At 50.1% G+C, this 27,828-nt stretch overlaps 9 protein-coding genes across 9 annotated transcripts; 6 read left to right on the forward strand and 3 right to left on the reverse strand.

The window, feature by feature from the left end:
- Window positions 1-349: 349 nt before the first annotated feature.
- Window positions 350-1,906, forward strand: TRVA0_004S01332 (MFS transporter; the record flags this gene model as incomplete). The annotated part of the gene is made up of 1 exon (XM_076682655.1): window positions 350-1,906. The coding sequence occupies one exon, from the start codon at window positions 350-352 to the stop codon at window positions 1,904-1,906; it is 1,557 nt and encodes a 518-aa protein (XP_076543017.1).
- A 188-nt stretch (window positions 1,907-2,094) lies between these two features.
- NMT1 (glycylpeptide N-tetradecanoyltransferase NMT1) lies at window positions 2,095-3,432 on the reverse strand (the record flags this gene model as incomplete). Its single annotated transcript, XM_076682656.1, has 1 exon — window positions 2,095-3,432. One exon carries the CDS (start codon window positions 3,430-3,432, stop codon window positions 2,095-2,097), a length of 1,338 nt encoding a protein of 445 aa, XP_076543018.1.
- Window positions 3,433-4,081: 649 nt separating this feature from the next.
- On the forward strand, window positions 4,082-5,653 carry PWP1 (rRNA-processing protein PWP1; the record flags this gene model as incomplete). The annotated part of the gene is made up of 1 exon (XM_076682657.1): window positions 4,082-5,653. One exon carries the CDS (start codon window positions 4,082-4,084, stop codon window positions 5,651-5,653), a length of 1,572 nt encoding a protein of 523 aa, XP_076543019.1.
- Window positions 5,654-6,244: 591 nt separating this feature from the next.
- On the forward strand, window positions 6,245-12,964 carry GLT1 (glutamate synthase (NADH); the record flags this gene model as incomplete). Its single annotated transcript, XM_076682658.1, has 3 exons — window positions 6,245-6,420; window positions 6,472-6,552; window positions 6,615-12,964. Exon 3 carries the CDS (start codon window positions 6,626-6,628, stop codon window positions 12,962-12,964), a length of 6,339 nt encoding a protein of 2,112 aa, XP_076543020.1. The 5' UTR covers window positions 6,245-6,420; window positions 6,472-6,552; window positions 6,615-6,625.
- A 366-nt stretch (window positions 12,965-13,330) lies between these two features.
- Window positions 13,331-14,116, forward strand: TRVA0_004S01420 (uncharacterized protein; the record flags this gene model as incomplete). The annotated part of the gene is made up of 1 exon (XM_076682659.1): window positions 13,331-14,116. The coding sequence occupies one exon, from the start codon at window positions 13,331-13,333 to the stop codon at window positions 14,114-14,116; it is 786 nt and encodes a 261-aa protein (XP_076543021.1).
- Window positions 14,117-14,716: 600 nt separating this feature from the next.
- Window positions 14,717-19,556, forward strand: MON2 (Mon2p; the record flags this gene model as incomplete). Its single annotated transcript, XM_076682660.1, has 3 exons — window positions 14,717-14,797; window positions 14,850-14,919; window positions 14,980-19,556. 3 exons carry the CDS (start codon window positions 14,717-14,719, stop codon window positions 19,554-19,556), a joined length of 4,728 nt encoding a protein of 1,575 aa, XP_076543022.1.
- A 98-nt stretch (window positions 19,557-19,654) lies between these two features.
- TRVA0_004S01464 (uncharacterized protein) lies at window positions 19,655-20,962 on the forward strand (the record flags this gene model as incomplete). The annotated part of the gene is made up of 1 exon (XM_076682661.1): window positions 19,655-20,962. One exon carries the CDS (start codon window positions 19,655-19,657, stop codon window positions 20,960-20,962), a length of 1,308 nt encoding a protein of 435 aa, XP_076543023.1.
- Window positions 20,963-21,144: 182 nt separating this feature from the next.
- On the reverse strand, window positions 21,145-24,838 carry CHS3 (chitin synthase CHS3; the record flags this gene model as incomplete). The annotated part of the gene is made up of 2 exons (XM_076682662.1): window positions 21,145-24,770; window position 24,838. Coding segments are annotated over 2 exons (3,627 nt in total).
- Window positions 24,839-26,597: 1,759 nt separating this feature from the next.
- On the reverse strand, window positions 26,598-27,690 carry CDC36 (CCR4-NOT core subunit CDC36; the record flags this gene model as incomplete). Its single annotated transcript, XM_076682663.1, has 4 exons — window positions 26,598-26,633; window positions 26,693-27,477; window positions 27,534-27,623; window positions 27,678-27,690. The coding sequence occupies 4 exons, from the start codon at window positions 27,688-27,690 to the stop codon at window positions 26,598-26,600; spliced, it is 924 nt and encodes a 307-aa protein (XP_076543025.1).
- Window positions 27,691-27,828: the final 138 nt, after the last annotated feature.

Below are 27,828 nucleotides of genomic sequence, written 5' to 3' on the forward strand. Positions count from 1 at the left end.
TATATCACATTACCTAGGGCTGTACTGTCGAGCCATTTGAACCTCATGGAGCATCTCCTCCCGACTTGCTAGATCAGCTGTCTCCTGCTATGTACGGGTATAGACGGTGACAAATAGTGCCAAGTCCCCACGGCAGTTTGTACCGTACAGGTATATGCCCTTTTGGGAATGTCGATCCGAGACTTTTTTTTTGGCTAGCTACATTAGTAAGAGAAGTGACTCGGGTCAACGTTATCGGAGGCATTGTACATGGCCGACGGAGTCATTGAATTCATATAAGAATGGTACGACCGTAGAGTACTTCGTATGTACACAGAACGTAATCGAGCAATAATCAGTAAACAAATTAATGGTCACAGCACTATCCAAGCTTTCCCGAGCTGTGGATGGGATCAGGCTCCCATACCTGTCGTCTTATCGGATGATCAGGCTAAGATCAAGCCAGGCATTCATTGTGTTTGTAATCTTCATGGCCGTGTTTACAGACATCTTTCTGTACAGTGTCGTCGTACCAGTAGTTCCCTTTGCATTCGAATTCCGCATGGGCCTAGCCCACGATGAAATCCAGAGTGCCGTCTCCAAGAGTCTGGCTATATACTCTGCGGGGCTTATCGTGGGGTCAATTGCCTTCGGATACGTATGCGACCGCCTCAACAACCGGCAGAGCTCAATGGTCGCCGGTCTCGTCGTTCTCATCGCGTCCACCGTCATCCTATGCCTTACAAAATCAGTCGCCCTCTTCATGGTGGGCCGTCTGCTGCTCGGTATGTCCGGCGGCGCTGTGTGGTCTGTGGGGTTGTCGGTGATAGCAGATACTGCCGACCCTGACAAAGTCGCCTATTTGATGAGCTTCCCGGGTATTGGCATGAGCTTAGGCGTCTTTTTCGGCCCGTTGTTTGGTGGTATCATCTACCAGAATGCTGGCTACTATGCCGTGTGGTACGTCTGCTTTGGTGTGCTGGTGTTCGACGTGATCCTGCGTCTACTTATGATTGAAAAGAAGGAGCTGCCCGGGAAGCTTGCGCGGCTGGGCATGTCTCCGGAGGAGATAGAAAAGGAACTCGCTAGACCTCAGGCCCAGACTGAGGAAAGTACGATGATGGCCAGTGTTCCGAGCGAAGCTTCCGTCGAAGATCAACCTCAGGGCGGCTCGAAGGAACAACAAAGTGCAGATCTTGAGCAAAATATGAATAGCGAGGAATTGGAGCCAATTAAGCTCGCCCGCAAGCTGAAGACCTCAATTCATATCTTTGGACGGAAAATAGCCCTCCCTCCTATTATTACCCTTCTTCAGAATGTGCGGATCCTCACTTGCCTCTTTCAGTCTTTCATCCAGGCATGGATCATGACCTCCGTCGACACGACGCTGACAATCCACCTTAATGAGCTCTTTGGATTCGACTCCCAAGGCGCTGGATTAGTGTTCCTAGCCGTGGCCGTTCCAGCAGTCCTGGAGCCCGCAGTCGGCTGGCTCTCAGATAGATTTGGCCCAAAGTACATCAGTGCACTGGGGTACCTTCTCAACGGCATGTTCCTGACATTATTGAGGGTACCAGACCACCATAATGTGGGCCAGATTGTGCTCTTTGTGGCACTACTCGCCCTTATCGGTGTGTCGTTTACTTTGATTTTCTCTCCAATGTTGGGTGACTTGTCCACCGTTGTCGCCGAGATAGAGGCCCAGACACCAGGTGCGTTCGGACCGGGAAGAGGGTTCGGCCAGGCCTATGCGTTGTTCAATTGTGCATTTTCGCTCGGTGCGCTCGTCGGGCCGTTTGTTGCGGGTGCCATCATGGAGCACAGGGGCTGGCCCATGACTTCGCTGACGCTCGGCATCGTTTCCTTCTTCACCTTCTTCCCGACTCTTTTTATTACTGGAGGTAACATTTTCTATCAAAGAAAGTAACATCATTGCTGGCTTGCCCGCCCAGCTGGCGTCTGCCATGTTATGAATTAATCGCTAATATATTTTGACGCATTCTCATGTAAATAGCCTATATAACCAACTGACTACTAATGTAACGATTCTTCAAATGGTTGGCGGCAGCAACTATTGCAGGCTGAATGGAATGACAATGGCTTTAAGCCTAAACATTACAGCATGACGACGCCAACGCCCTTATTTGGCTGGTATACCAAACTGTTGTCCTTCTGGTCAATGCCACCATGAATTGGGAAAGCCCGGTAATTGAACAGATAGTAATTCAAGAAGCCGTCGCCACAGCCAAACTTGAGATCTTCAAGGAAGAGAGGGTTATCCTGCAGGGTTAGCGCGTTGAAAACATCGTAGTCGAGGCCCTTAGCAGCGATGAGAGCATTGTTGAACAAGTTGACGAGCCGGGACTTGAGCTTCTTCTGGTCGACCTTGTCGCCAATTCCCGCTGAAGAGGCGTAGTAAAAGCTGTAGGCAACCTTAATGGAATCGTACTGGTCGTTGCCCAGCACAGAGCTTTCCAGGCCGTAGAAGGATACAACGTCCGTCACCTTGCCATCTTCCTCAACAACATACGGGTAAACGACATCTGGGGCGCCCAACAGGCCATGCTTGAGCTCTTCTTCGTCCATTACTGGAATGATCTCAAATCGCTTGAGATACTCGGTGAGCAGCTTGTGGACAGCCGGGAGGTCCTCCTCGGTCATCTTTCTAAAGCCTGGTAGAGTCTTCTCGGCCGGTAAAGCGTACTTGGCGACCTGCTTCGCCGGCGTAGAGCCAATAGGCAGTGGCGAGAATCCGACGGCATGTAGTTTTGGCCAGTTAATCGATCGGTGGTAGTATCGCGAAGTAGAGATTGGAGTCGGCAGCAGCGTTCCCGCCGTATAAAGCGCCTGCCAGACGCCGGTCAGGTTGACCCTCCGGGTAACCTCTCGAATGAGCACTGGTGCCAGTCGTTTCGATCGCAGCTTCTTGTGGACGCACAAGAAGTTGATTTCGGCCACCTTCAAAGGCTCGCCCTCCCGGACCTTGAGTGTAGCTGGAATACCGGAGATGAATCCAATGAGCTTATTAGTCGACTTGACTCGCACACCGACGTGCCATTCCGGCTGCCACGCTGGGGGCATGAGCGCCCACTGGAGGAACTCGACGGAGTACTTGAAGCGGAAGCTTTCGTCGTCATCCTCAATATAGTTGTGGTACAGCAGATCGTACACCTCTTGTAATTGAGCATCCTGGGTGATATCGACCGTGGACCACTCGAAGTCGCCCGGGAGGTTCTGCGGGGACTTGGGCACGTCGGCTAGAGCTTTGTGCTCAATCGGGCCCTCGGTGTCTACCTCGGTACCGAGATGTGGCACAGGCTGAGTCTTCCAGAACTTGTACTCCTCCATACTCTTCTGGGGCTTCTCCTGGGGCATGCTAAGCATCTTGAGGAGATCCTCGATTCTCATGCCTGCCGTGTGCACGGGCTTCTCAGCGTTCTTGTCTTCTGGCATTTTTCAACTAGTGCTCTGACCGCCTCTTGGATGAAATGGGGAAAGAATGTAGCTTAAAAAAGTGTACTAACAGGCGAACCGGTTGACGTTTCAATTACCAGCGCGTGTTTGAAATGTAAAATACCTCTGGTGTACCGAACGGCTGTCGTTTGAGATCTCCGCCATTAGCGGTGAATAATAACCCGCTAATTAACTGCATTTTACCATATGTCCGAGTAATCGCAGGATGTCCATGGTTTATTCAGACGACCAGGTCGCTAGCTTCTATTCTTAGTATTTCACATACCAAACGTGTCGCAGTTAATGTATTTAGAGATATCCAGGTCAAAAGATACGCCTTTTGGCTTGAAACAGTGGGATTCAAACAGTGTGAACCCTGTTAGATTCGGCCTATTTCTTCGCTCTATTCATGTATAAGTAAGTAAAAATGCGAATAGTTGATACCTGGATATACCTCTTTATATGATAGGGATATACATGCCTATAAGGGGCTCGATAATGTGGACTAATTAAGCAGACACCCTCATTTCGATCGATTACACCGGTGCATTGAAGACGTGGAGGTGCGGCTGATTAAGTCAAGTTAAGTAAAGTGAAAAAATTCGAAATTTATATATCTACTGAACGTTTAGATCTTCTTATCAGTAAGATGATATCCTCGACGACCTGGGTTCCCCGGGGGTACGCTGCCGAGTATCCAGAGAAGTACGACTTCGATGATGAGGAGATTGCTAGGATTTCGGAGCTCGCCCAGCTCCGGCTCGATGAGGCTAAGGAGGATCTGGAAGAGGCTCGAGAGTCTGCGGCCCTAAAGGATCAGGAGGAGATAGACGAGGATCTGAAGGAGTACGATCTTGAGCATTACGACGATGATGAGGAAGAGACTGCCGAGGGCCAGCCGATGGGCATTTTCGGCAGCAAAAATATCCAGTTCTACGAGGGAGAGGGCGAGAAGGACCCGTACATTACCCTGCCCGACGCGCAGGAGCAGGACGAAGAGCGGGAGGAATTGCAGATTCTGCCCACCGACAACCTTGTTCTGGCGGCGCGAACGGAGGACAACCTTTCCTACCTTGAGGTGTACGTCTACGACGACACAGTTGAAGAAGAGGAGGACGGAGCCGAGATTGCGCGGAACAACCTGTACGTGCACCATGACTTCCTGCTGTCGTCGTTCCCGCTGTGCGTAGAGTGGCTCGACTACCGGGTGGGCAAGACCAAGGATGACTCACGACCCGGAAATTTCGCGGCGATTAGCACGTTTGACCCGGAGATTGAGATTTGGAACCTGGACGTTGTCGACAGCGTCTATCCGGACATGGTTCTGGGCCGTCCCGACGGCGACACCGGAGCAGCTGAGCTGTCCGGCCTTAAGAGCAAGCAGAAGAAGAAGGCGCTCAAGAAGAAGATCAATGACACATTCCACGTTGACGCGGTGCTGTCGCTCTCGGCCAACCGTATGCATAGAAACCTGCTGGCGTCGGGATCCGCAGATACGACGGTCAAGCTGTGGGACCTCAACGAAGGCGTGTGCGCCAAGTCGTTTGGGTTCCACGACGGTAAAGTTTCGGCGGTGGCGTGGAACCCTGCCGAGGCGACGGTGCTGCTTTCCGGCGGCTATGACCACCACGCCATTGTGTCCGACCTGCGGGCTAGCGAGGGAGCGGGCCAACGACGGTGGAAGCTCGATGGTGACGTCGAAGGACTCAAGTGGGATTCCAACGGCTATGAGTTCTACGTGTCTACGGAGAATGGTCGCATTCACAAGCTTGACGCGCGAAACGAGTCAAAGGCGGTGTGGACCTTGCAGGCGCACGATTCCGAGGTTACGAGCTTTGACATCAACCGGCATATGCCTGGCTTCATGGTGACCGGTTCGACCGACAAGACGGTCAAGCTGTGGAACCTCACCGAGAACCGGCCCTCCATGATTCTGTCGCGGGACCTCGACGTGGGCAAGGTCTTCTCGGTGAGCTTTGCGCCCGATAAGGAAGCCGTCGGCCACATTGTCGCTGCAGGCAGCAATGGTACCGTCAAAGTGTGGGACTCGATGGCCAATAGGACCGTGCGGGAGGGCGTCGGTAAGCAAATTACCGAGGACTTCGCGCGCGAAAAGGCCAAGCGCAAGGAGCGCGTGGTCGAGGCCGTTCAGTCCGACGACGAATGGGAGGACGACGAAGAAGAGACCCAGGAAGGCGAGAACGATTCAGATGACGAATAATTATCCCTAGAATTTACCCCAGAACTACGTTAATTGTACGAGCAATTACCAGCTATAGCTATTGTTAGCTAGAACTAAAGTACTAATAGACATGATCCAAAAACTATCCATAATATTATGTATACTCTAAGAGGATCGATACCCCAGCCCCGTAGACCATCATTTAATTCTTTACCCAGTGTCTAGTTAATCCTTTATCCATTACCGGTAATCCCTTAGTACCGGAGCCCCTTTAGCTACCTTTTACAGAAATAAATAACAGTGAGGGGTTGCTCTCCCCCATACATACGGGGCCTACGGAGGAGGAAACATATCGCACCATAACTTATCGGTCGTATCGGAGCCTGGCGGGGATAAAACCCTATCGCGATAAGACGCCTTATTGGTCCCCATCCGCATGTGAATGTGCTGCCCCCCGGAGTGCGGCTTGCGGATTAACTCACTCTGCGTGGGTAATCATACCGCCGCGCGATGTGATTGGCGGGACCCTGTTTTATCAATGCGGCTGATATGCAAGTCGACACCTTATCTTTGTTCCGGCGTTGCATAGCGACTCGGGCAGTTTCGACCTGATCTGTCACAAATGAGCGCTATCTACCCATCCCCGGGGGTTATAAATGGGCCCCCATGTTCGGCCATATCTGGTAGCTCCAGGTCAATTCGAAAGGGTTGGCAAATTACGCCCTTCCTAGAGTTATTAGCATTTTTGTAAATTGTACATTAAAGTACCGAGGTACAGTAGCGTGTCAGCACCACTTTTTTAAGTTGTAAGTGAGGACTTACTGATAAGAGAGATGTCAGCTAATGAGAATGTAGAGCATTGTGGATTGTCCAACAGAATAAGTCGACAATCATATTTTGGGGCTCCAATTTGAACGTGTGAACTATTGAAGCATTTGGTATGTCCCTCCACCGTTTTGTTTAATTGTAGGAGCCAATTACTAACAGATGCGACCCATAGTACTCGTAGGAATGACAAACACTTCGTGGGCAGGAGCTTTGCCCGAGAAACAGGGCCTCTATGACCCCGAGCTCGAGAAAGATGCGTGCGGTGTCGGGTTTGCCTGCCACATCAAGGGCCAAGTCTCGCACAAAATCGTGTCGGACGCGAAGAACTTGCTGTGCAATATGACCCACAGGGGTGCCGTGGGATCCAATGTCCGGGACGGCGACGGTGCTGGCGTCATGACCTCCATTCCGCACCGCTTTTTCGTCTCTGAGTTTGGCCGCACCAATCCCGAGATCACCCTGCCGCCGCAGGGCCAATATGCCATCGGCAACCTCTTCTTCCACACACACGACGAGACACGAATTAAGTCGCAGAAGGTGTTCACCGAGCTGGCTGAGAGCCTGGGCTTGCGAATTCTCGCGTGGCGGGCTGTGCCGACGGATTCCTCCATCCTGGGCCCGGCGGCCAAGTCCAAGGAACCGCTCATTCTGCAGCCGGTGATAGTCCTCGAGGCTGCCTACGGCTCGGGACCAGCGCCAGAGAATGCAGACCAGGACCAGTTTGATTGCGAGTTCGAGTCGCAGTTCGAGCGCCAGCTGTTTGTGCTCCGCAAGCAGGCGACCCGCGCCATCAACAAACAGGAGTGGTTCTACATCTGCTCACTCTCGAATCGGTCCATCGTCTACAAGGGCCAGCTATCCCCCGTGCAGGTTTATGAGTACTACTACGACCTTCTGAACGTGCAGTACGAGGGTCACTTTGCTCTCGTCCACTCGCGATTCTCGACCAACACCTTTCCCTCGTGGGACCGGGCGCAGCCCATGCGAATGGCCGCACACAATGGTGAGATCAACACGCTGCGAGGCAACAAGAACTGGATGCATGCAAGAGAAGGCGTCATGAGCTCCCAGAAGTTTGGCGACGAGCTCGAGCTCTTGTACCCCATCATTGAGGAGGGCGGGTCCGACTCAGCCGCTTTCGATAACGTGCTAGAACTGCTGGTTATCAATGGTGCTCTGTCGCTACCAGAGGCCGTCATGCTCATGATCCCCGAAGCATGGCAAAACCATGCCGAGATGAACCCGGAAAAGCGCGCTTTCTATGAGTGGGCTGCCTGCTTGATGGAGCCATGGGACGGTCCTGCCCTCTTCACCTTCTCCGATGGGCGTTACTGCGGTGCCAACTTGGACCGAAACGGTCTGCGACCATGCCGGTACTACGTCACCTCGGACGATATTATGATCTGTGCATCTGAAGTCGGTGTCATGACCATTGATCCAGAGTCGGTAGTGCAGAAAGGGCGGCTCAAGCCAGGCCGAATGCTGCTAGTAGATACCAAGGAAGGCCGTATTGTTGACGACAAGGAGCTCAAGAAACAGGTGGGCGCTCGTTTTGACTACAAGTCCTGGATCCACGCCAATGTCATCAGCCTCGAAGAGACCTATAGCCGCATGGAGAATGGGGGCAACGCGCTTCCGCTCTCGCCAACGGTGGACGACGTGCCGGTTCAGCAGGACCCGCGCCTTAAGGCGTTTGGTTACACTTTTGAGCAAATCAGTCTCATCCTTGCCCCAATGGCTATCGAGGGTAAAGAAGCCTTGGGCTCTATGGGCAATGATGCGCCACTCGCCTGCCTTAACAGTGAGCCTCGCGTTATCTACGAATACTTTAGACAGCTCTTTGCTCAAGTCACCAACCCGCCAATTGATCCGATTAGAGAGAGCATTGTAATGTCTTTGGAGTGCTTCGTTGGACCACAAGAGAACTTGCTCGAAGTTAAGGCCTCTCAGTGCAACCGGTTGCTGCTGAAATCCCCAGTTCTTTCCTTCCAGGAGTTCAATACTTTGTTGAATCTCCCTAGGTTCTACCCATCCTGGAGTCTGGGTGTCATCGATATCACCTACGACAAGTCCGAGGGAGAAAAGGGCTACCTCGCCACCGTCAACAGGGTGTGTGACGAGGCAGTTGAGGCTATAAACAATAACAACAAGATCATTGTACTGTCTGATAAGAGCTCCGGCTATCGACGAGTTGCCGTCTCTTCTCTAATTGCGTTGGGTGCCGTTCACCAGCACCTCGTCAAGCAGAAGAAACGTTCTCGAGTGGCACTTGTTGTTGAGACCGCTGAAGCACGGGAAGTCCACCACATCTGCACCTTGATCGGCTTCGGCGCGGACGCTGTGCATCCTTATCTGATCATCGAAACGTACCTTAAGATGAACCAGGAGGGTCTATTCAAGGAGCCAATGTCGGAGGCAAAGATCATTAACAACTACAAGAAGTCTATCAACGACGGCATCTTGAAGGTTATGTCCAAGATGGGTATCTCTACCCTGGCTTCTTACAAAGGTGCCCAGATTTTTGAAATCCTTGGCCTGAACACCGAGGTTGTGAATCTGTGCTTCCCAGGTACCGCGTCCCGAATTGATGGCATTGGGTTCGAATACTTGGCCAAAGATGCACTTTCCTTGCACAACCGAGGCTACCCAGATCGGCAGACTGTTCGGCCAGCTGGCCTTCCAGAATCGGGAGAGTACCATTGGAGAGACGGCGGCGATGCCCATGTTAACGACCCAGCAGCGATTGCCAACATGCAAGATGCAGTCAGGAATAAGAATCAGGACGCTTACAAGGCTTACTCTGCCAAGGAGTATGAGGCAATTAAGAACTGCACGCTACGCGGACTTCTAGATTTCGACTTTGATGGCTCGTCTCCTATCCCTGTTGAGCAGGTGGAACCATGGACTGAAATCGTTCGCCGGTTCGTCACTGGCGCTATGTCGTATGGCTCCATCTCTCTTGAGAGCCACTCAACTCTGGCTATTGCTATGAACCGACTCGGAGGTAAGTCAAATACAGGCGAAGGCGGTGAGGACTCTGAGCGATCGTTTGTCAATAAGAATGGTGATACTATGAGATCGGCAATTAAGCAAATCGCGTCGGGTCGCTTCGGTGTCACTTCTTACTACCTTGCTGATGCGGATGAGCTTCAGATTAAGATGGCACAGGGCGCGAAGCCGGGTGAAGGTGGTGAATTGCCGGGACACAAGGTCTCTAAGTCTATCGCAAAAACCAGGCACTCCACCGCTGGTGTTGGACTTATATCTCCTCCCCCGCACCACGATATCTACTCTATTGAAGATCTCAAGCAGTTGATCTACGACCTCAAATGCTCCAACCCTCGATCTCGTGTTTCCGTTAAGCTCGTATCAGAGGTCGGTGTTGGTATTGTGGCTTCTGGTGTTGCCAAGGCAAAGGCTGACCATATCACCATTTCTGGTCATGACGGTGGTACCGGTGCATCTAAGTGGACGGGTATCAAGTACGCTGGTCTCCCTTGGGAACTAGGTGTTGCAGAGACCCACCAGACCTTGGTCCTTAATGACTTGAGAGGCCGAGTTGCTGTCCAGACCGATGGACAGCTTCGGACTGGTCGTGATATCGCTATTGCATGTCTCCTTGGTGCCGAGGAATGGGGTTTCGCCACCGCTCCACTCATTGCAATGGGATGCACCATGATGAGAAAGTGCCATCTCAACACATGCCCTGTCGGTATTGCTACCCAGGATCCCGAGCTCAGGAAGAAGTTTACTGGAACTCCAGAACATGTAATTAACTTCTTCTACTACATTTCTAACGAGCTTCGAGAGATCATGGCTAAGCTTGGTTTCAGAACAGTCAATGAGATGGTTGGCCGAACGGAAAAGCTCTTTGTTCGAAACGATGCCTCGGCCAAGGCAAAGTCCATTGACCTGTCCGCTTTGCTCACCCCAGCTTACTCTTTGAGACCGGGCGTTGCTACCTACAATGTTAGAAAGCAGGATCACCGACTCCACAACCGATTGGACAATAAGCTTATTGATGAATCTGAGCTGACTCTCGAGAAGGGAGTTCCAGTGCAGATTGAGGCGGACATTGTCAATACTGATCGAAGCGTGGGCTCCACATTGTCGTACAGAGTATCTAAGCGGTATGGCGAAAACGGACTTCCATATGATACAATTCATGTGAACTTGAAGGGCTCTGCAGGCCAGTCCTTTGGTGCATTCCTTGCTTCGGGCATTACCCTTGAGTTGGAAGGTGATGCCAACGATTACGTTGGCAAGGGTCTTTCCGGTGGTCGAATTATTGTTTACCCTCCGAAATCCTCTAAGTTCCGGTCAGAAGAAAACATTATTGTGGGTAACACTTGTTTGTATGGTGCTACTTCTGGTTCCTGCTACTTCCGAGGTATTGCGGCTGAGCGGTTCGCTGTTCGAAACTCTGGTGCTACCGCAGTCGTTGAAGGTGTTGGCGATCACGGTTGTGAGTACATGACTGGTGGCCGAGTAGTAGTCCTTGGATCTACCGGCCGTAACTTTGCGGCAGGTATGTCTGGCGGCATTGCTTACGTGCTCGATATGGCACAGGATTTCAGCTCGAAGGTCAACAAAGAGATGGTTGAACTCAGCAGCATCACTGATCCTACTGAAATTGCCTTTGTTAGAGGCTTGATTGAGGACCACAAACGGTACACTGGCTCCCCTCTTGCTGGGCGGCTGTTGGAAAACTTTAACCGGTCACTGCCTAGGTTTGTTAAAGTTCTTCCATTGGATTATAAGAAGGTCCTTGAAGAAGAGTCGAAAAAGAACCAGCTTTCGATTACTTCCGAGATTCAGGATATCTTCCAAAAGGTTAAAGAGGACCCCGAAGCTGATATCACCAATGGTGAGCTTCAAAGGCGAAAGCGATCCATCCGACTAAGCAGAAGTCACGTTAATGGCATTGTGCAGAGCATCAAGTTTGAAGAGCCCATGATAGGAGACCTTGAAGATGCCATTCTTGATCCCAAGGCCGAGCACAAGACGATCGAAAGCCTGGATAAGCTGAAGGGCTTCATGAAATACAAGAGACGGACGGAAAAGTATCGTCCTGCGAAGTCCAGAACCAAGGATTGGAATGAACTAAGTACTCGGTTGACTAAGGAAGATCTCAAGCACCAGACTGCGCGATGCATGGATTGCGGTGTACCGTTCTGCCAGTCCAACACGGGTTGCCCAATCTCGAACGTGATTCCAAAATGGAATGAGCTTGTGTTCAAAGACAAGTGGCATGACGCTCTTCAAAGATTGCTCATGACCAACAATTTCCCCGAATTCACTGGCCGAATTTGCCCTGCTCCTTGTGAAGGGGCTTGTGTTTTGGGCATCAATGAGGAGCCGGTGGGTATTAAGAGCGTTGAATGTGCAATTATCGATTACGCGTTTGAGAAAGGTTGGATGGTCCCCAAGCCCCCGACCCATCGAACTGGAAAACGAGTCGCAATTGTTGGTTCGGGTCCCGCAGGTCTTGCGGCTGCTGACCAGCTGAACAAGGCAGGACACTCCGTTACCGTATATGAAAGAGCCAATAGAATTGGTGGCCTGCTGATGTACGGAATTCCAAACATGAAGCTTGATAAGCGTGTTGTTGAGCGACGAATTAAGCTTATGGCAGATGAGGGTGTCGAGTTCATTCCAGACACCAATATTGGTGAAGACATTACTGTAGATGCTCTCAAGGCACAGTCAGACGCTGTCGTGTTTGCTGTTGGCTCTACCATTCCGCGAGATTTGAAGATCCCCGGCCGAGAACTCAGCAACATCATGTTCGCCATGCAGCTGCTTGAGTGGAATACCAAAGCTTTGCTCGACGATCGTTTGGAAGAGGTTGAAGGACTTATTCGAGGCAAGAATGTCATTGTCATTGGTGGCGGTGATACCGGTAATGACTGTTTGGGCACTTCGGTTCGACATGGTGCAAAGTCCGTCACTAACTTTGAGCTGCTTCCAGACCCACCAAGCCATCGTGAAAAGGACAATCCATGGCCACAGTGGCCAAAGGTATTCCGTGTGGATTACGGCCACAGCGAAGTAGCCGCACACTATGGCAAGGATCCACGAGAATACTGCATCCTGTCGAAGGAGTTTGTTGGGGATGAAAACGGCAACGTGAAAGGTGTTAAGACGGTACGAGTTGAATGGCGCAAATCGGACTCTGGTGCCTGGCAAATGGCAGAGGTTCCTGGTTCCGAGCAAGTATTCGAGGCTGATTTGGTCCTACTCTCCATGGGCTTTATTGGCGCCGAAGCTCAGAACTTTGGCGTTCCACGCAGCCCAAGAGGTTCTATTCAGCCAAAGGAACCGAATGGATACTACGTCGGCGATAAGATATACGCCGCCGGCGATTGCAGACGAGGACAGAGTCTTGTAGTCTGGGGTATTCAAGAGGGCCGACAGTGCGCTCGTCAGGTTGATCTGCACCTGATGGGAAACACTCGGCTGCCGGGCCACGGAGGCATTGAGCAGAGAGTGAAGATTGCGGAAATTCCAGTAGAAGCTTAGGTTTTTACTTGTTACCATTGATGTATGTTTACTTTCCATAATGAATTTTAAACTATTTTTTTGAATCCCGACTGGTCTCCTGATCCGCATTAACCAAGGTGCCGGCTTTCATATATTTCTGCTAAACTTGAAAATATCATGGCACGCGATTATGCAGATAGTAAGATTGGTAATCCACAATACAGGGACACCATTGGACGGCTTATCAAATATGACGGCACTTTCACTATTCAATCGATTGAGAGCTACAAATTCACAAACTCGATTCGTGTCGCGGAGAGAGCTTTTTCCTTGGAGGGCCTCCCCAATGAGCTATTGCTTCACGTTATGGAGCAAGCCGACGTACTAACTCTTGCACAGCTAAGGATGGTCAATAGAAGGTACTGCGAGCTGATGAAGAGTTACAGAGAGGTATGGCGTTCTGCAATTTACAACACAATTGGCTCAGACGCTGCTGTACATGCATCACGACGATTACAGAATGTGGGACTCGAAATGGCTCTTAAAGAACGAAACTGGACAATGGGATGCTGTATCATTCACAATCTTTCAAAAATTTCACACTATGTTTCTACTGGAATAGCTTCACGAGGAAATTGGGTCATATTGTATACAGAAGACGGATTAATAAGCCACATGGATTTGCCTAACTTACGCATGAGACCAGTAGGTTTATACATGAAAGGAATCAGAACTGTACAATGCAGGTCGGACGGGGCAATGATAGCCGCAAGCTTGAACGGTGACATTTTGCTCTATAGCAGTACGGGGTTCCTCGGCCATATAAGAACCAATAGCCCTTGCATCAATGCAGCATTGACTTCATCTTTCATATATGGCCTTTGCGACGATGGAAATATTGTCCAATTTGATAGGGCTACTCGAAATCAAATTGCGAGCTATTATATAGCAGGGGTGAGGGTGTACTACGATATAACTGCGTTTGGCAATGATGCCGTGGTATCTACATCAGACATGCTGTTACTAGTGAAGGGTTCAGAGCAAAAAGTCATAGCTATACCAAAAGCTCCTGGCAGATTGCCCTCTAAAGCACGACTCCTCAACGTATACCACAGGACTATGTTGATAGCATATCGCAGGGGAGGTTTTTCGGTATTCGCAGCGACTTTACTGAGGAAGTTGAAATTGTAAACAACGATTTATGTGGAGGACCGCTGTGCGTCGTTGACAATTTTTTGATCCTAGCTTCCTACGCCATGATATTTGTCTATAATATTAACGACTATCGGCTGGTAACACATTATGAATTTCTACCCAGTGACGCTTATATTACCGGTATTGCAGGCTCTGACTGTAAAATCGTTGTTGCCTTCGAACGGAGTGAAGCTCGGAAGTATGATCACGAAGAACAAATCAAGGTAATCAACTTGGAGGTGGTAATGAGAACGGAGTGAATTCAGAGAAAAATGAGCTAACCATGGCTTGGTTATATACGACAGCTATGGTGGCAGTAGCTATGCGGGAAATGACCATTTAGCTTTTAGCATATTAAAGTTACAATCTTATCAACGTAGCTGTCAACATCTACTATGTACTTGTGTCTCTCGATCGCGTTATTGATAGCAGGTATTAATCTAATGGCGGTGTATAGCCTCGAGAGCCGCACGCCGCACGGCTGATGTTAGCTTAGTCAGCCGTCGGTGATACTACTGAGAGATTGACAGGGTGGAACGTATTGTGCTACCCCTATGACTTCAAACCCCATATCTAAGTCAAATAGAAGCATATGAAATGGCATCTGTGCATCAATTGGTAGCGGAGCTCGGGCAGTTGATTTCGCACACCCGGCGACGGCACTCTGATCTGCGACAGGTATGCTCCACGACAGAAGAGAAACTGAGGAAGACTAACTCATCATGTATAGGCCGCCGAGAAGAGCTTGGAGACTATACGACGCGTATCAGAGAATAAGCAGGGCAGACAAGTGTTTGAGCGTAAGTGAGAATTTTATATGTTATGTTTGAGATTGTGGGTTGGAAGACTAACATGACTAGAACTGTCGAATGAGCCGTCCTTCATTTCTCCATTCCTGATGGCCTGTGACACGAAAAACCCCAAGTACTGTCCATATGCTATTCAGAGTTTCAGCGTTCTGATTAACAACTTTGGATTACCATTGGACGAATTGAACCACGTGATTGAGGCATTGAAGGAAACTATGGGACTCGGCATGGAGATCCAGTTGAAGATCTTGCAATGCCTCAATCCGCTGATGCAGAATTACGGCGCCTATATTTACGACCTGGCAATTGCGAATCTGTTAGAAACATGTGCATACCTCCAAGGACAGAATAGAGACGATGTAGTTTCGAACACAGCATTTGCGACGCAACGGCAATTGATAACTCTGGTGTTTGATAAAGTGGATGAGGCTGATCAAGGTGCGGCCGATAAGAGTCAAATTGTTAATTCTGGGGGCAGAGAGGTGGAAATAACGCAGGCAGCTTATGATGCTCTGAGGGTGTTTATAGATGTCTGTTTTCTCACCGACGGACGAGCCCCTTCGTTCTTTATGGCTAAGACGCTGTCCGAACCTTTCGGGCTTGAGCTCCTGGAGAGCGTACTAACAAATCATAGTGACATCTTTGCTCGCCATGACGAGCTTGCGGAGCAGTTGAGCAAAACTGCTGCCCCAATGGTTTTAAGGCTCTTCGCGGAAAGCAGAGAGTTCGCTGTTATAGTGAGGGTCGTTCGGGTGCTTTTCATTCTACTGAAACGGCAATTGTCGATTTTAAAAGTGGAGTGCGAAGTGATGCTTTCGATGCTCATCCAAAGCGTGGGAGACTCAACTACTCCTTACTGGAAAAGAGTACTTTGCATGGAGACTCTACAGGGTCTATGCAGCGACTTCACCATTGTCGACGACTTGTACAAGGAGTATGACCTCAACAAAGAACGTCGAGATTCAGTCCTCAAAATGGTTTCTGCTTTTGCCAGGATAGCAGAAGAGAACCCATCTGCCATCGGCTTTGGCCCAATATCCACACAGTTCGTCATACCGAGCGGGCCGGACGGTGAGCTTCCAGATTACGAACTTGCCGCCATACCAGGTATATCTATGAAAACTTCAACGGTCAAAATTGCGACTATTGACCAGCTAGACAAGTTGGACCCTCCTCAATTACCGAGGACTTATTTATACTGGCTTGTCCTGCGAAGCGCGACCTCGCTGTCCGAAGGGGTGGTTGAGTTTATTACGCAAAACGACGATGACGAAAGTTTAAAGACCTCAACGGCGTTTGTCAAGAACTGTTGGAAGGAAGTGCTTAACCTCTATGAAACTTTTATATGTGCGACTACAGACTCGACAATATTCCATGACTTGGTGAAAGCTGCCCAAAAATTCACACATTCTGCCGGGGTGCTAGAGCTTATTGATGCTCGAGATGCATTTATGATAATGCTAGGAAGAAACACCATCCCACTGGGCGGAGTCGCAGCATCGGCTCCCCACTCACCTTCGAGAGAATCAAAGTCTCCAGTGTCCAACAGCTCCAGTAATAGACAGGTCAGTGGAATGCTGAGCGTTGAGAGCATTGTCAGTACATTCCAGCATGGCCATCAGAGATCCGCTAGTGCATCGACTATTCAAACCGCTGCTGGCAGTGGGAGAGATAGTCCTGGCGTAAAGGCCGTGTCGTCGCTAAATGGCAGGAACTTGCTGTGTTGCCGAGCGCTATTAAGTATAGGGGTTTCGCTAGGCCCGACACTCGGTATGAGCTGGAAGGTGATTATTGAGATGGTTCAAACCGTTGACGCTATACTATCCCGGGGATCTTCAAGTTACGTCCGAGAAGAAAGTGCTCAGCTGTTTGGGAACATGGGCGCTGATTATAAGCCATTGAACTACACATTCTTGAAGATATTGGAAAGCACAAGGGAATATGCTCCTAACGCTTTTTACGAGCTTATTTATTGTTTAAAGGCAAAATCAGATATGGTATTGCATTTGGATTCAAATTCTGACTATGCCAATGTTGGAATTCTCAAGGAGGAAGATGCAAATCCATTATTCCTCTTATCACTCTTGGCAAAGACTTTACAATTCAATAACCACAGGTTCAAGGACGAATCAGAGCTCAAGACGTGGGAATTGTTTGCAGGTCACTACAAGAAAGTGATATCGACTCGCTCAGTGTTGCCAGAGGCACGAATTAAAGGCGTCGAATTTTTCAACGACGTTCTCAATGGCATTATGATGACTATATCAGCTGACACGAAATCTAATGCAGGAAAGATGCAACGGAGGGCTTTGGCGGCAATGCTTGATGGAACAAATTCAATTATTTCACTGCGCAAGCCTCCAAAGGATGTTCTAGCTGTGATGACCTCAACTGAGTCGGATATCCATATTGCGCTGATCGAGAACCTGCACCGAATACTCGGGCAGTGTGGAAGCAATATAGTTGATGGATGGGATACGGTTTTGGATATCATCGATTCCGTGTTCAGGTATCTGGAGACGGTTGAGAAGGCTACTGAAAGCGAAATTCCAAGGCTTGTACATGAAAGCACGTGCAAGCTGGTCAAGACGGGCTTCGCTCCTTTGCAGTTGATCTGCAATGATTTCTTGGAACTTGTTCCTGTGGAATGTTTGACAGAGATCATCAATATTTTGACAAGATTCTGCAAACAAGAAAGAGACCTCAACATTTCCTTTACGGCGATCTCCATATTTTGGATTTTATCTGATCATTTACGGGGCTTGGTAGCCGATAATTCTTCTGATCTCAACGTCGTTATCTCGACCAGAGAGGATCTGATTGCCGGGCTCACAAAAAGCTTCCCTAATAATATTCATTCTATGTGGATATTTGCACTTCTGCAGCTCTCTGAAATCGCCATCAACATTAGACCGCAAGTGCGAGATGGAGCGCTTCAAACACTATTTAGAGTATTCGAAGCCCATGGGAACAAGCTCACATCCAATGTATGGCTGGCCTGTCAGAACGTTGTCATTCCTGCTGTTATGGATATTCGACAGCCAGAGGGGCCCAACAGCATAGCTGCAATAAAAGAGGAACGAACCAAAGAGGTGGAATTAGAAACCAAGGAGTGGAATGACACCATGGCGCTGGCAATCACCGGACTCAGCAACATGTATGCTACTTTTATGCCCATTTTCATCAAGCAGGATGATTTCGCTGTGCGAACTTGGGGCGCAATACTCGAGTACTATACGAACCTTGGTTCTTCTATTGATCCCACCGCGAGAGCCCCAAGCATTCTGGTTCCTGTTTATCGAGGTCTCAAAGCTTTGCTAGAGAAGTTTGATGACGGGAGCGGCCTCGCGTTGCCTGATGAATGTCTGACCGCGACGTGGGCGTTCTGGACTAAGCAGCCTGTGTTCGACGGTCCAAATGAAATCGTTGATCCAAAAGTTTCTCAAGCGGCCTTTGCTGCTTTGGTCAATGTCCATGAACCACTCTATAGGTTGTCTTCTTCCATCAGTAAGAAAAATCGGAAGAAGACGGCAGCACTCTTTGGCAGGTGCGCAGCGTTCCCGGCCCTACCACCCTATTACGCAGACAAGGAGAACATGACTCCGCTGCAGTCGGCTGTAATGGCTCGCATCAAGGCAATCGAGCTCGATGACGATATGACAGTTAGTCTGATGTGCAAGTCGTTGGCATCTATGATTGTTCTTCCATTCACAGATCGCACTGAAAACTTCTTCAAAGAGCATGAGGAGTCTCAGAACACATCGATTCGCGTCCCGACTTATGTCAAGCTGTGTGAGGTATCCATGATATATTTGGACCATTGCCTTGGCAAAGTCTCAGATTTTAACGTCATTAAAAGCAATGGCACTTCCCTTGCTGTACTTTCGGCACTGCTTGAACCAATACGTGCCAAGTTCTCATGCCCGATTATCGGCAAGAACGACCTACAGCTATGGCAGCTGGCTACGAAAAGCTTCATTTCGCTGGTCAGCCAGGTCGTTCCTTTGCAACTAGAAGATGAAAGTTGGGGGGTCGTTTTAGACGGCTGCATTAGCATCATTGCCAAAACAAATGGGTCTGATTTGAACCATAATGTTGGCTACGAACAATTTGATATCGCCAGCTATCGAAAGCTCATGGAGATCATTAAGCCGGACAACGACAACGTGCCTTCTCAATTCTGGGAGAAGCTAGTCGAGGCACTTTTCCAGAATTCCGAGTTGTATCAGTCCCCAACTTCAAGCTTTAAGACTGTTGTCGAGTACGTCCACGCACCGCGTCGTGGGTCTACTGCACACCATTCACCAGTTTCACGGCACTTTACGGCATACTTGTGTATCGACGAGTTAGCGCGATTGAAATCGGGCCATGGCTTTCTCATGCTACGGGTAGCAAGGGTATTATACCGATATATCTGTGACGGTCCCTTACGTGGTAATTGTCCTATTCCAAAACTACTGAGTGAGGAGCTGATTTACCTGCTGGATACATTGGCGAACTCTTTAGATAACCTGCAACCACAGATTCGCGACCTTGCGCCGTTATTTACAAGGGCAATTACGGCTTCTGCCCAGAATCGGCAAGTCCTCTCATATTTAGAATTACTGCTTAGTGGTATTGCCGCATAATTTGTAATGTATTTAATGTCGACACTGTATACGATAATGCTGTAGAGGTGATGGGAGGTTTGATCCGACGTTATCAAATCGCCGAACCTTTCACGACAATGTCATCGCTGGGCATAGAGCCGCCGACCAGCGCGAAGGTAGTCCTACATACGACAAAAGGGCCGATAGAAATAGAAATATGGGCCAAGGAAATACCTAAAGCGAGCCGAAACTTTATCCAGCTTTGCCTGGACGGCTACTACGACAATTGCATTTTTCACCGAGTTGTACCCGACTTTATTGTCCAGTCGGGCGACCCCACAGGTACAGGATATGGGGGTACTTCTATTTACGAGGGTGGCACTTTCGAAGATGAATTCCACTCGCGTATCAGATACTCGAGGCGGGGTATGGTTGGGTGTGCCAATATGGGTCATAAGAGCACGAATGGGTCTCAATTCATCATCACTCTGACCAGCACCCCGGAATTGAACAATAAGAACACTTGTTTCGGCAGGGTCATGGGCGAAACCTTATTTAATATTTTGCAGATTAGCGAATTGGAGACGGATGAAAACGAAAGGCCACTTTACCCGCCAAAAATCGAGCGTGCTGAAGTCGTTATTCCATATTTCGATGATTTGATCTACGGCCGGAAGAGCTCCCAGGTAGAGGAGACAAACGACAAGAAGAAGGGTAAGAAGAAAGCTGCAGTTCGGCTTTCGTACGGAGATGAAGAGGAGGATGAGGAGTCCGCGCCCGTGATGAAGAAGGTCAAAATGAGGTCTGCTCATGAACTACTAGGGAAGAAAGCAAAGGCTTCTAATAAGGACGCCAAAAGGGCAAAAAAGAATGATGTTGAGAATTCTCATGGCTCCAAGGAAAAGGATGGGGCAGCTTCTGAATTGCCGAATACTGACCATCTGTCAAGGAAGCAAACTAACCCACCATCCAAATCAATTGAAAACGAAATTGCCGAATTAAAGTCTTCTCTCAAAAAGTCAATGCATGGATCAGAGGTTTTGGAAAAGGAAAAGCCCGAACCATCATCAGTGTTGGACGAAATTAGAGCGTTGTACAAACCTGCATTGGCAATGAAGAAGACCTCAGCTAATATGCTTCAGCAACGAGAAAAAGAAACCCTCAATCTGCTATCAAATTTCCAGTCCAAAATCCACGAAACACAGAGCAGTGAACCACAATTGAAGCCGGAGACCCATAAGCAGCCCGCAGTAGAGAAACCCGGCGAGAAACCACGACCCAGTCTCGGTGACAGTATATGGGATATGGAAGAGGAGGAAGAGATCGATCTCCTCGATGACGAACCGCTTGACGACGACTGGATGGACCACAAGTTTGAAAGCAATAGCAAGCGCGGTAACGGCAATGATGACAGTCTTGTGACGATGGATTCATTGAAGAAATAATGTGTTATGAATCAACTATCTAGCCAACTTCGTCATGTGATGTGACTGTTCTCCTCGATTTAATCAGTTTTTGTGAATAAATTACAAATCTCATTAATTATTTACGTATAATAGTTTCTAGTCGTGACAAAAAAATGTGAACTCCCCAAAATCCCAGATGTTTTTTACTCTCGTTTTCCTTTTCAAATAACGTTGACTTCCCTATGCAAATCTTCGGAACTGTTATTGGCGGACCGGCTATGCCCAAATGCGTTGCTCGAAGAGCTGAGCATGGAGTTGGAGCCACCATTATTCCATGGAGCCTGTGGCATTCCGATTGCGCGCCGTCGTTCTCGCTCAAAGTCTCGCCATCGCTTCATGACAATCTGGGACGAATCGAACTCACCCTCGCCCTCATCGTGGCCACCCTTGTCGCCGCCCTCAATGGTTCGGGTGTCACCCCAGGAGAAGTCGTCAAACTTCCAGTATGCGTACATGGGCAAGACGAAGTTCCATATTGGAAGCGCAATCAAGTAAATGAGCATCCACAGGACGTAGGAAACCCGGTGAGCTGTGACAACAATGAGTAAACCAGGAAGACCCAAAATCAGCGCCAGAAGAATGAGGGACATAATGGGAGTGGGCTTCCTCACAATGGCAATAATAATGACATAAAGCGTGAAGGAGATTGCAGCTGGAAGAACAAGCGTAGAGACCAAGTCAATGAACACGACAAACTGCATGGAGATGCAGAACACACCGCACAAATCCTTGACCAAAACCAATTCAAACAGGTTGTGGACGGTGGAGTTGATCCATCGTCGTCGCTGGGAAAGCAGCACCTTGAACTCATTCGGCACAATGGTCTTGCACGCAGCCTTTGGCACAAAGATCTGCTTTCTCTTTGGGAATGTTCGCAGCATGAGCGTCGACAGGAATCGATCCTCACCAAGGAGCAGTAAGTTCTTCTTGTGAAGGGTATCGATAACGTTGTCAGCATATCGCTCAACGATGTCTGGGTTCGCCAGAATAGGTACCCAGTATCCGTCAGCGCCCTTTGGAGTCTTGATTCTGTACATACAGAAACAACCAGGAAGACAGGTGACACCGCCAAATACAGATTCAAACGCTTTGGCCTGGTGATGTGAAATGAAGTACTCAAACACCTGAATCATGGTGACCCAGGACTCAGACTTGTTGGCAATCTTCGTTTCGCCGCACAGACCCATGATCTCAGGATCCTTGACCATTTCAGCAACCATGTGAGTGAGGGAATCAGGGAACACCTTGGTATCGGCGTCAACCATGAGCACAATTTCATAAAAGTCAGGCGCAATGCCAGTAATCTTCCAGATGCCGTTGAAAATCTCATAGTCCAACTCGGTCATTCGCTCGTCGAACATGACTCGCTGCAGGAAGCTCATCAAGATGATCTGAGAGTCTCTCTTACCTCGGTTACCTGGCTTGGCGGTCTTGGCCTCAGACGGGGTACCAGTCTTGACGATGACCATCATGGGCACTCGCTGTTGCTTCGACACCTCAATGGTGTCGTCGTCGTACTTGTAGAACCCAGAATAGACCTTGGCCATGTTGTGCCGCTTGGAACCAGACACGACCGAGACGTAGGAGTATGACTGGGTCTCCTCTGGCGGCTCGCAGAAGTCCTTCATCATGGACAGCGCGATCTCGGGGGTGGAAAGGTCGTTACCGGAACCCTTGATGATACCGTCACAGATAATCAAAATGAGCTTGTGCGAGTTGGGGTAGTCAGTCGTGGCAATGGAGTCCAGCGTCGTTCGAAGACCATCAATGGACTCGGAGTAGGCAGTAACCAGGCAGATAGTGTGAGCAAGCGGGAACCCAAACGGCTGGTACCCGGCTGGCGGCTGCGGGACTAAATAGTCCGGCATGCCCGGCACCAGCGTGCCACTGCTGCCCGGGGAAACGGGCGAGTACGGGTTTTCCTGAGTGTAGTTAGACTCATCGTCCATGCCTGCACCGCGGTAGGAGGTATCTGCCGAGAACAGAGACTGGTTACCATCAAACTGGTTGAGCATCATGAGAGAGCTTCGCGAGTTGTTGCCCTGGTAGAAGGTACCGCCAGGGACGAGCTTGGAAGTAGACACAGAAGGCACCTGTGAGCCCATGGTGATGCTGTGTACCGTGTTTCGGTCGCCGCGACGGCCCATCATCTTGGACTGGCGGTCCTTTCGCGCCGTTGGGTAGACAGGCGCCTTCTTGATGGGGCCCTGGGTGTAAATGTTGTCGGACCAGTCCTCAATCTGGCGCTGGTGTTCCTCGAGCTGCTTGCGGTCCATGTAGAAGGCGCCCTGGCGGCCGGACACGACCCACTTGAAGTAGCACGCGAGCACAAACTTGACGGCCACAATGCCAATGATGAACACAAGGGACACGTAGAGCACAACCTGCGAGGCAATGCACCCAATCTGCTCGGTGTCAATGTACCCGACCTTGACGGTCTCGGTCAGGCACTTCATCACTTTTCGTTCGCGGCCGTGGGTCATGTACTGCGACACGTCGGTGCCCCTGAGACTAGAGTCGTCTGTGCGCAAGTCGTCAAACTCAGACGGGTAGTCGACCTGGTCGGCCCGGATCCACCCCAGCAGGTCGAGATCGAGCACGTTGCCGTTGTACACCACAAGGTTTCGCGTCGAGTTCTTAATGTCATCCCAAGTGAAGTAGACCTCGCCGGCTACTTTGAGGTTGTAGTAAGCCCTCCGCGCCGTGGCAGACGTGTGGCACGCGTAGCCCTCGTAGTGCTTCTCCTCCGTCGACGGCTGCGTCGTACCGTTCTGGGCGAACACCTGGCACGGGAAGTAGTACGCCAAGTCGTCTCCGTTGTGCGGGATCACAGCGTTAGCCTTTGGAGTGATGAGGCCCTTGCAGTTGCCATTGACGTTCTGGAACAGGAAGGACGCGTCCATGCCCCCAGCGTTGACAGGCGGATATAGAATGTTGGAGCCAGCGCTAATGCCCTGGGCAGCAGGGTGCTTGGACTTGGACAGGTCGTAGAACCGGCCATTGATGATGAGGTACTCATTGGGCACCTCGTTGTTGCGGATTCGCATCACCGTGTTGTCGCACACGGTCGCTGTGAAACCAAATGTCAGATACGCCACGCACGCTGCGACATAGAGGATGATGGTGATGAGGCCCATCTTCTCCCGCCACGCCATCTGACGCGCCTTGGTCTTGGGGCCAAACAGACTTAGCAGGAACGACGGGGCCCAGAACGTGACTACTTTACAGTAAGCGGCCCATAGGGATAGGCCCTCCTTGGCCTGCGGCACTGGCTTCTTGGGGCCCGGTGTCATGCGCCCGCCGGCTGGGGCGCCAGTCGCCGGGTCCCGCAATGGCGCGTCGGGCGACTCGTTGTCTACAATGTGCTGAGGCCCGTAATTGCCGGCCTGCGAAGTCGACCGGTGGTAGCCAACCTCGTCATTGAGACCGTACACCACGCTCTGGGCGCCCTTGAGGTCTGGCGAGGATTCCTCGCTCTCCTCCTTGATCTCCTCAGGCCGTGCCATCTCCGTCATGGGGATGTTCTGCATGCCCTCCTGGAGCACGGGGTCGTTGCCCGTGGTCGAGGGCAGCACATTGATGCGCCCGGCCTGCTGCGCGGCCTTCTGGGTGTAGTGGTACTGCGGGTGGCCTGGCTCGATACGCGACCGCTCGGGGCGAATCAGCGACCGCTTCCGCGAGAACTCAACGCCCGCGGAAGACTCGGCGTCAAACGACTGGTAGTCGCTCTCCTTGCCCGAGTTGCGCTTCTGCGAACCTTTACGTCTAAACGAGCCCGCTCTATCCACTGGATCTCTAGTTAGCCTGCCCATTGCAACGGACTTTCGCGAGTTCAAAAGCTATCAATTACTTACTCTGTCTGGTATTTTCGTAATATGTTAAGTCAACCTAGACAAAACGCCCTAGCTACTCTGTCCACTCCCGGCTACCAATAATCCCGGGATCCACAGTAGAACGCGACAGAAGGGAAAAAAAAAGCCAAAGGTCGGTGGAAAAAGAAGGTTTCAATTACACGTTTAGGAGGCTGGCTACTGGTGGTTTTCCCGCAGGGCCACCCGGTGAGACATTTTTTCGAGATCCTCCTGTATTTTTAGCACCTCGCCCAACGCCTTAGTGCGTGCGCGCGCAATACGGCGCCCCCCGCCAAGGGGTAATGCTGCTGCTCACGGCCAGTGCACCGCCAAGGGGGGGTGGTAGGGGTTTCGACGAGGAGGCTGGTTGAGGGCAATACACTTCTTCATTGCATGACATCAGGGCACATTACGGTGCACGATGTTCAGTGTACAATGGTTGGAGTCCCATTGTAGCCGTATGGGTACATAATGTTGCTTTCAATTGGGCCATTCACCGCTATTACTTGTACTGCGAAGGGCGTAGATGGAAGATCGATCTGCAACCGTGTTGTCTCGGAGGCCGTAGTGGAAAGTTATGCCTGTACGTATGCTATACGGTAGATGTAGGGCTGAGATTAATGGCTCATTGATCTCAATTTGTTAAAGTGCTATTTTGGGCTGTTATGTCATTTGAGATATAACCGCCGAAATGTCGGAAGCGGTTGAAATTAGAGTGTTAAAGTAGTGATTTCCACCCATTTATTGTCGTAAGCAGACACACGCACTCTGTTTTAGTAAGATCTCATTGTTCCGCATTCGATAGATTAATTGAAGATACGGTTGACCTAACATTTGAGTTTTTTGGAAGTAGGACCAGAGCCCTGAAACGCCTCATTTTAAGCTATGGGGTCGTTAGTTTGGCCCCAGCTGATCGTTTGTCCCTTGCTAATCTATCTCGCAAGAGGTTTTCTATTTGTACTTGGAATCGAGGATCGTAGTGAATGTTTATATACCAGGTAATTGGTTTGGTGTAGGGCTGAGATTAACCCCGCGACGGGGGATCTCACTTGATTCTTGTACATTGGGCTATCTATTGTGTATTTTTGTGTTTTAAGTTAACTGTATTGGGGGTATGATTGTTGTGTGGCCCGTTGAAAATTGGATCCTATTCCTATATTGATTCAATGTACGCTACTCCTAGATATTGATCCAATAGAATCCTGAACCATTAAGTACAGCCCTCGAATACAGTCTAGTAGTGCAGTTACTGTCCCCTGACGCCCCTGTGGCTCCGCTTCGCGGAGGGACCTTTCAGAGCAGCGATCTCCACCCACCGTGGTAAACACACTATTGTAGTCAAATCACACTGTGTTGCGCACGTGAAAGATTAATTGCAGATGGATTAATTCAGAGTTGGGGCCATGACCATAAAGTTGGCAGAAGACTGTTAGCTAATGGCTCCAGAAAGTAATGAGGAGTTGTTAGTTTGGCAAATGGCCGTTCATCTCATATTATCTTAAAATAGGCTCCAATCATATCTTCGAACTGAGGCGTAATGGCTGTGAAAGATGATTGCTAGTCCGGCTGTAGATAAGCACAGGCCAAACGGTTTCTGCAAGATTCAAGCTGAAATACAGAGCCATCTGATGAAAAAATACCTCCGCGCAGCGGAGTTACGGGGTCTGGGGCTGGCCCCAGCAACACTAAAGAGCACTATAATATCATAGCAACGTAGAGCGGGGTCATATCAATTCATCGACTGGACATAGTGTATATATAAATTATGCAATGTCCGGGTAGTAGAGAACATACTCTTTCTGTCAAGGGTTAGTAAAACAAACAATCAAGAAAAATCAGGGGAAAGGGAGAGACTTACCTTGACTTTCTCCCACACAACGGGGTCGAAGAATATGTACATGCCACGCTCGGCCTGGTTCGTCTGCTGGATGGGCTCGCTCAGCGGGTCCTTGGTAAGCCACAGCTTAAGCTCCTTGTGGTACCGCCAATTACGGCTCATGAGCTCGGCGGCGGCAGCCTCCTGCATCGAGTCCCGCGGCATGGTGTAGAAAATGTAGAAAAGCGTCTCCTCTGTGAAGTTCTGGATCTTGAAGTCCTGCTTCTGGGCCAGCGCAGCGGGCACCTCGTAGCACGCCGGCAGCTTGAACTCAGGCTCCGTCTTATGCTTCGACGTCTCGATCCACGGCGACGAGAAGGTGCGCGACAGTGGCTGGCTCGTCGGGTTGAAGTCAAGGCCCATGTTAGTAAGATCGTTGCCAATGGCCACGGTGGTCTGGTCGTTAGGCTCCATCCGGATAATGCTGAGAATGCCCTCCAGGCCAAACTTGTTCATGTCATTTTCATCCTTCTTCGGGTCGTTAGTTACGGTCGCTGTCGGAGTGCCAGGCAGTGCAGGGAACTCTTCTGTGTCGTCCTTGTTCACCATGCCAGGCGGCTTTTGCCGCGGAGAGCCTGTATGGCGAACGGCAGCAGCGGTAGCGGCGCCGGCCCCCAGCGCCGGGAACTCTGACAGGTTTAATGTCGACTGCGCTGTGGCCGAGGCTGGCGGCGCCGGCGCTGCACTAGTCGAGTTAGTGGAGCTGATGGCCTGCGCGAACGAGGGCTGCTGGCCCGGGCGCGCCTGGTTCCACAGCTGGCCATTCACTAGATCAGTTAGCTTCCAGTCGTCGTTTAGCTGTTCGCGATAACGGGTCACGTACCTTGCCGTGGAGTCGTTGACGGGCGTGATCCTGGCACGGAACCCGATGTTGATCTCTGCTGGCTGGGTTGTATAAACCGGCCTCCAGGCACTAAACAGTAGTGTTAGCTTAACCACTCGTAATTGCATCACTCAAAAAACTTACCTTGTCTATTCATATTTCCGGGATTCTCGTGGTATTAAGTCAAATTTGTCGCTTTGGCTTAGTGCCTCTGGCGGAGTTTAGTGATCGAAGTCGTCCATGGTGGGAGGAACGCTGAATTATGTTCGTCTGCGAATTAAGTTACGTTTTTTCT

The sequence above is a fragment of the Trichomonascus vanleenenianus genome (assembly GCF_965637985.1).
Source record: "Trichomonascus vanleenenianus strain CLIB 3782 genome assembly, contig: TRVA0_004S, whole genome shotgun sequence".
In the NCBI taxonomy this organism is placed as follows: Eukaryota; Fungi; Ascomycota; class Dipodascomycetes; order Dipodascales; family Trichomonascaceae; genus Blastobotrys; species Blastobotrys vanleenenianus.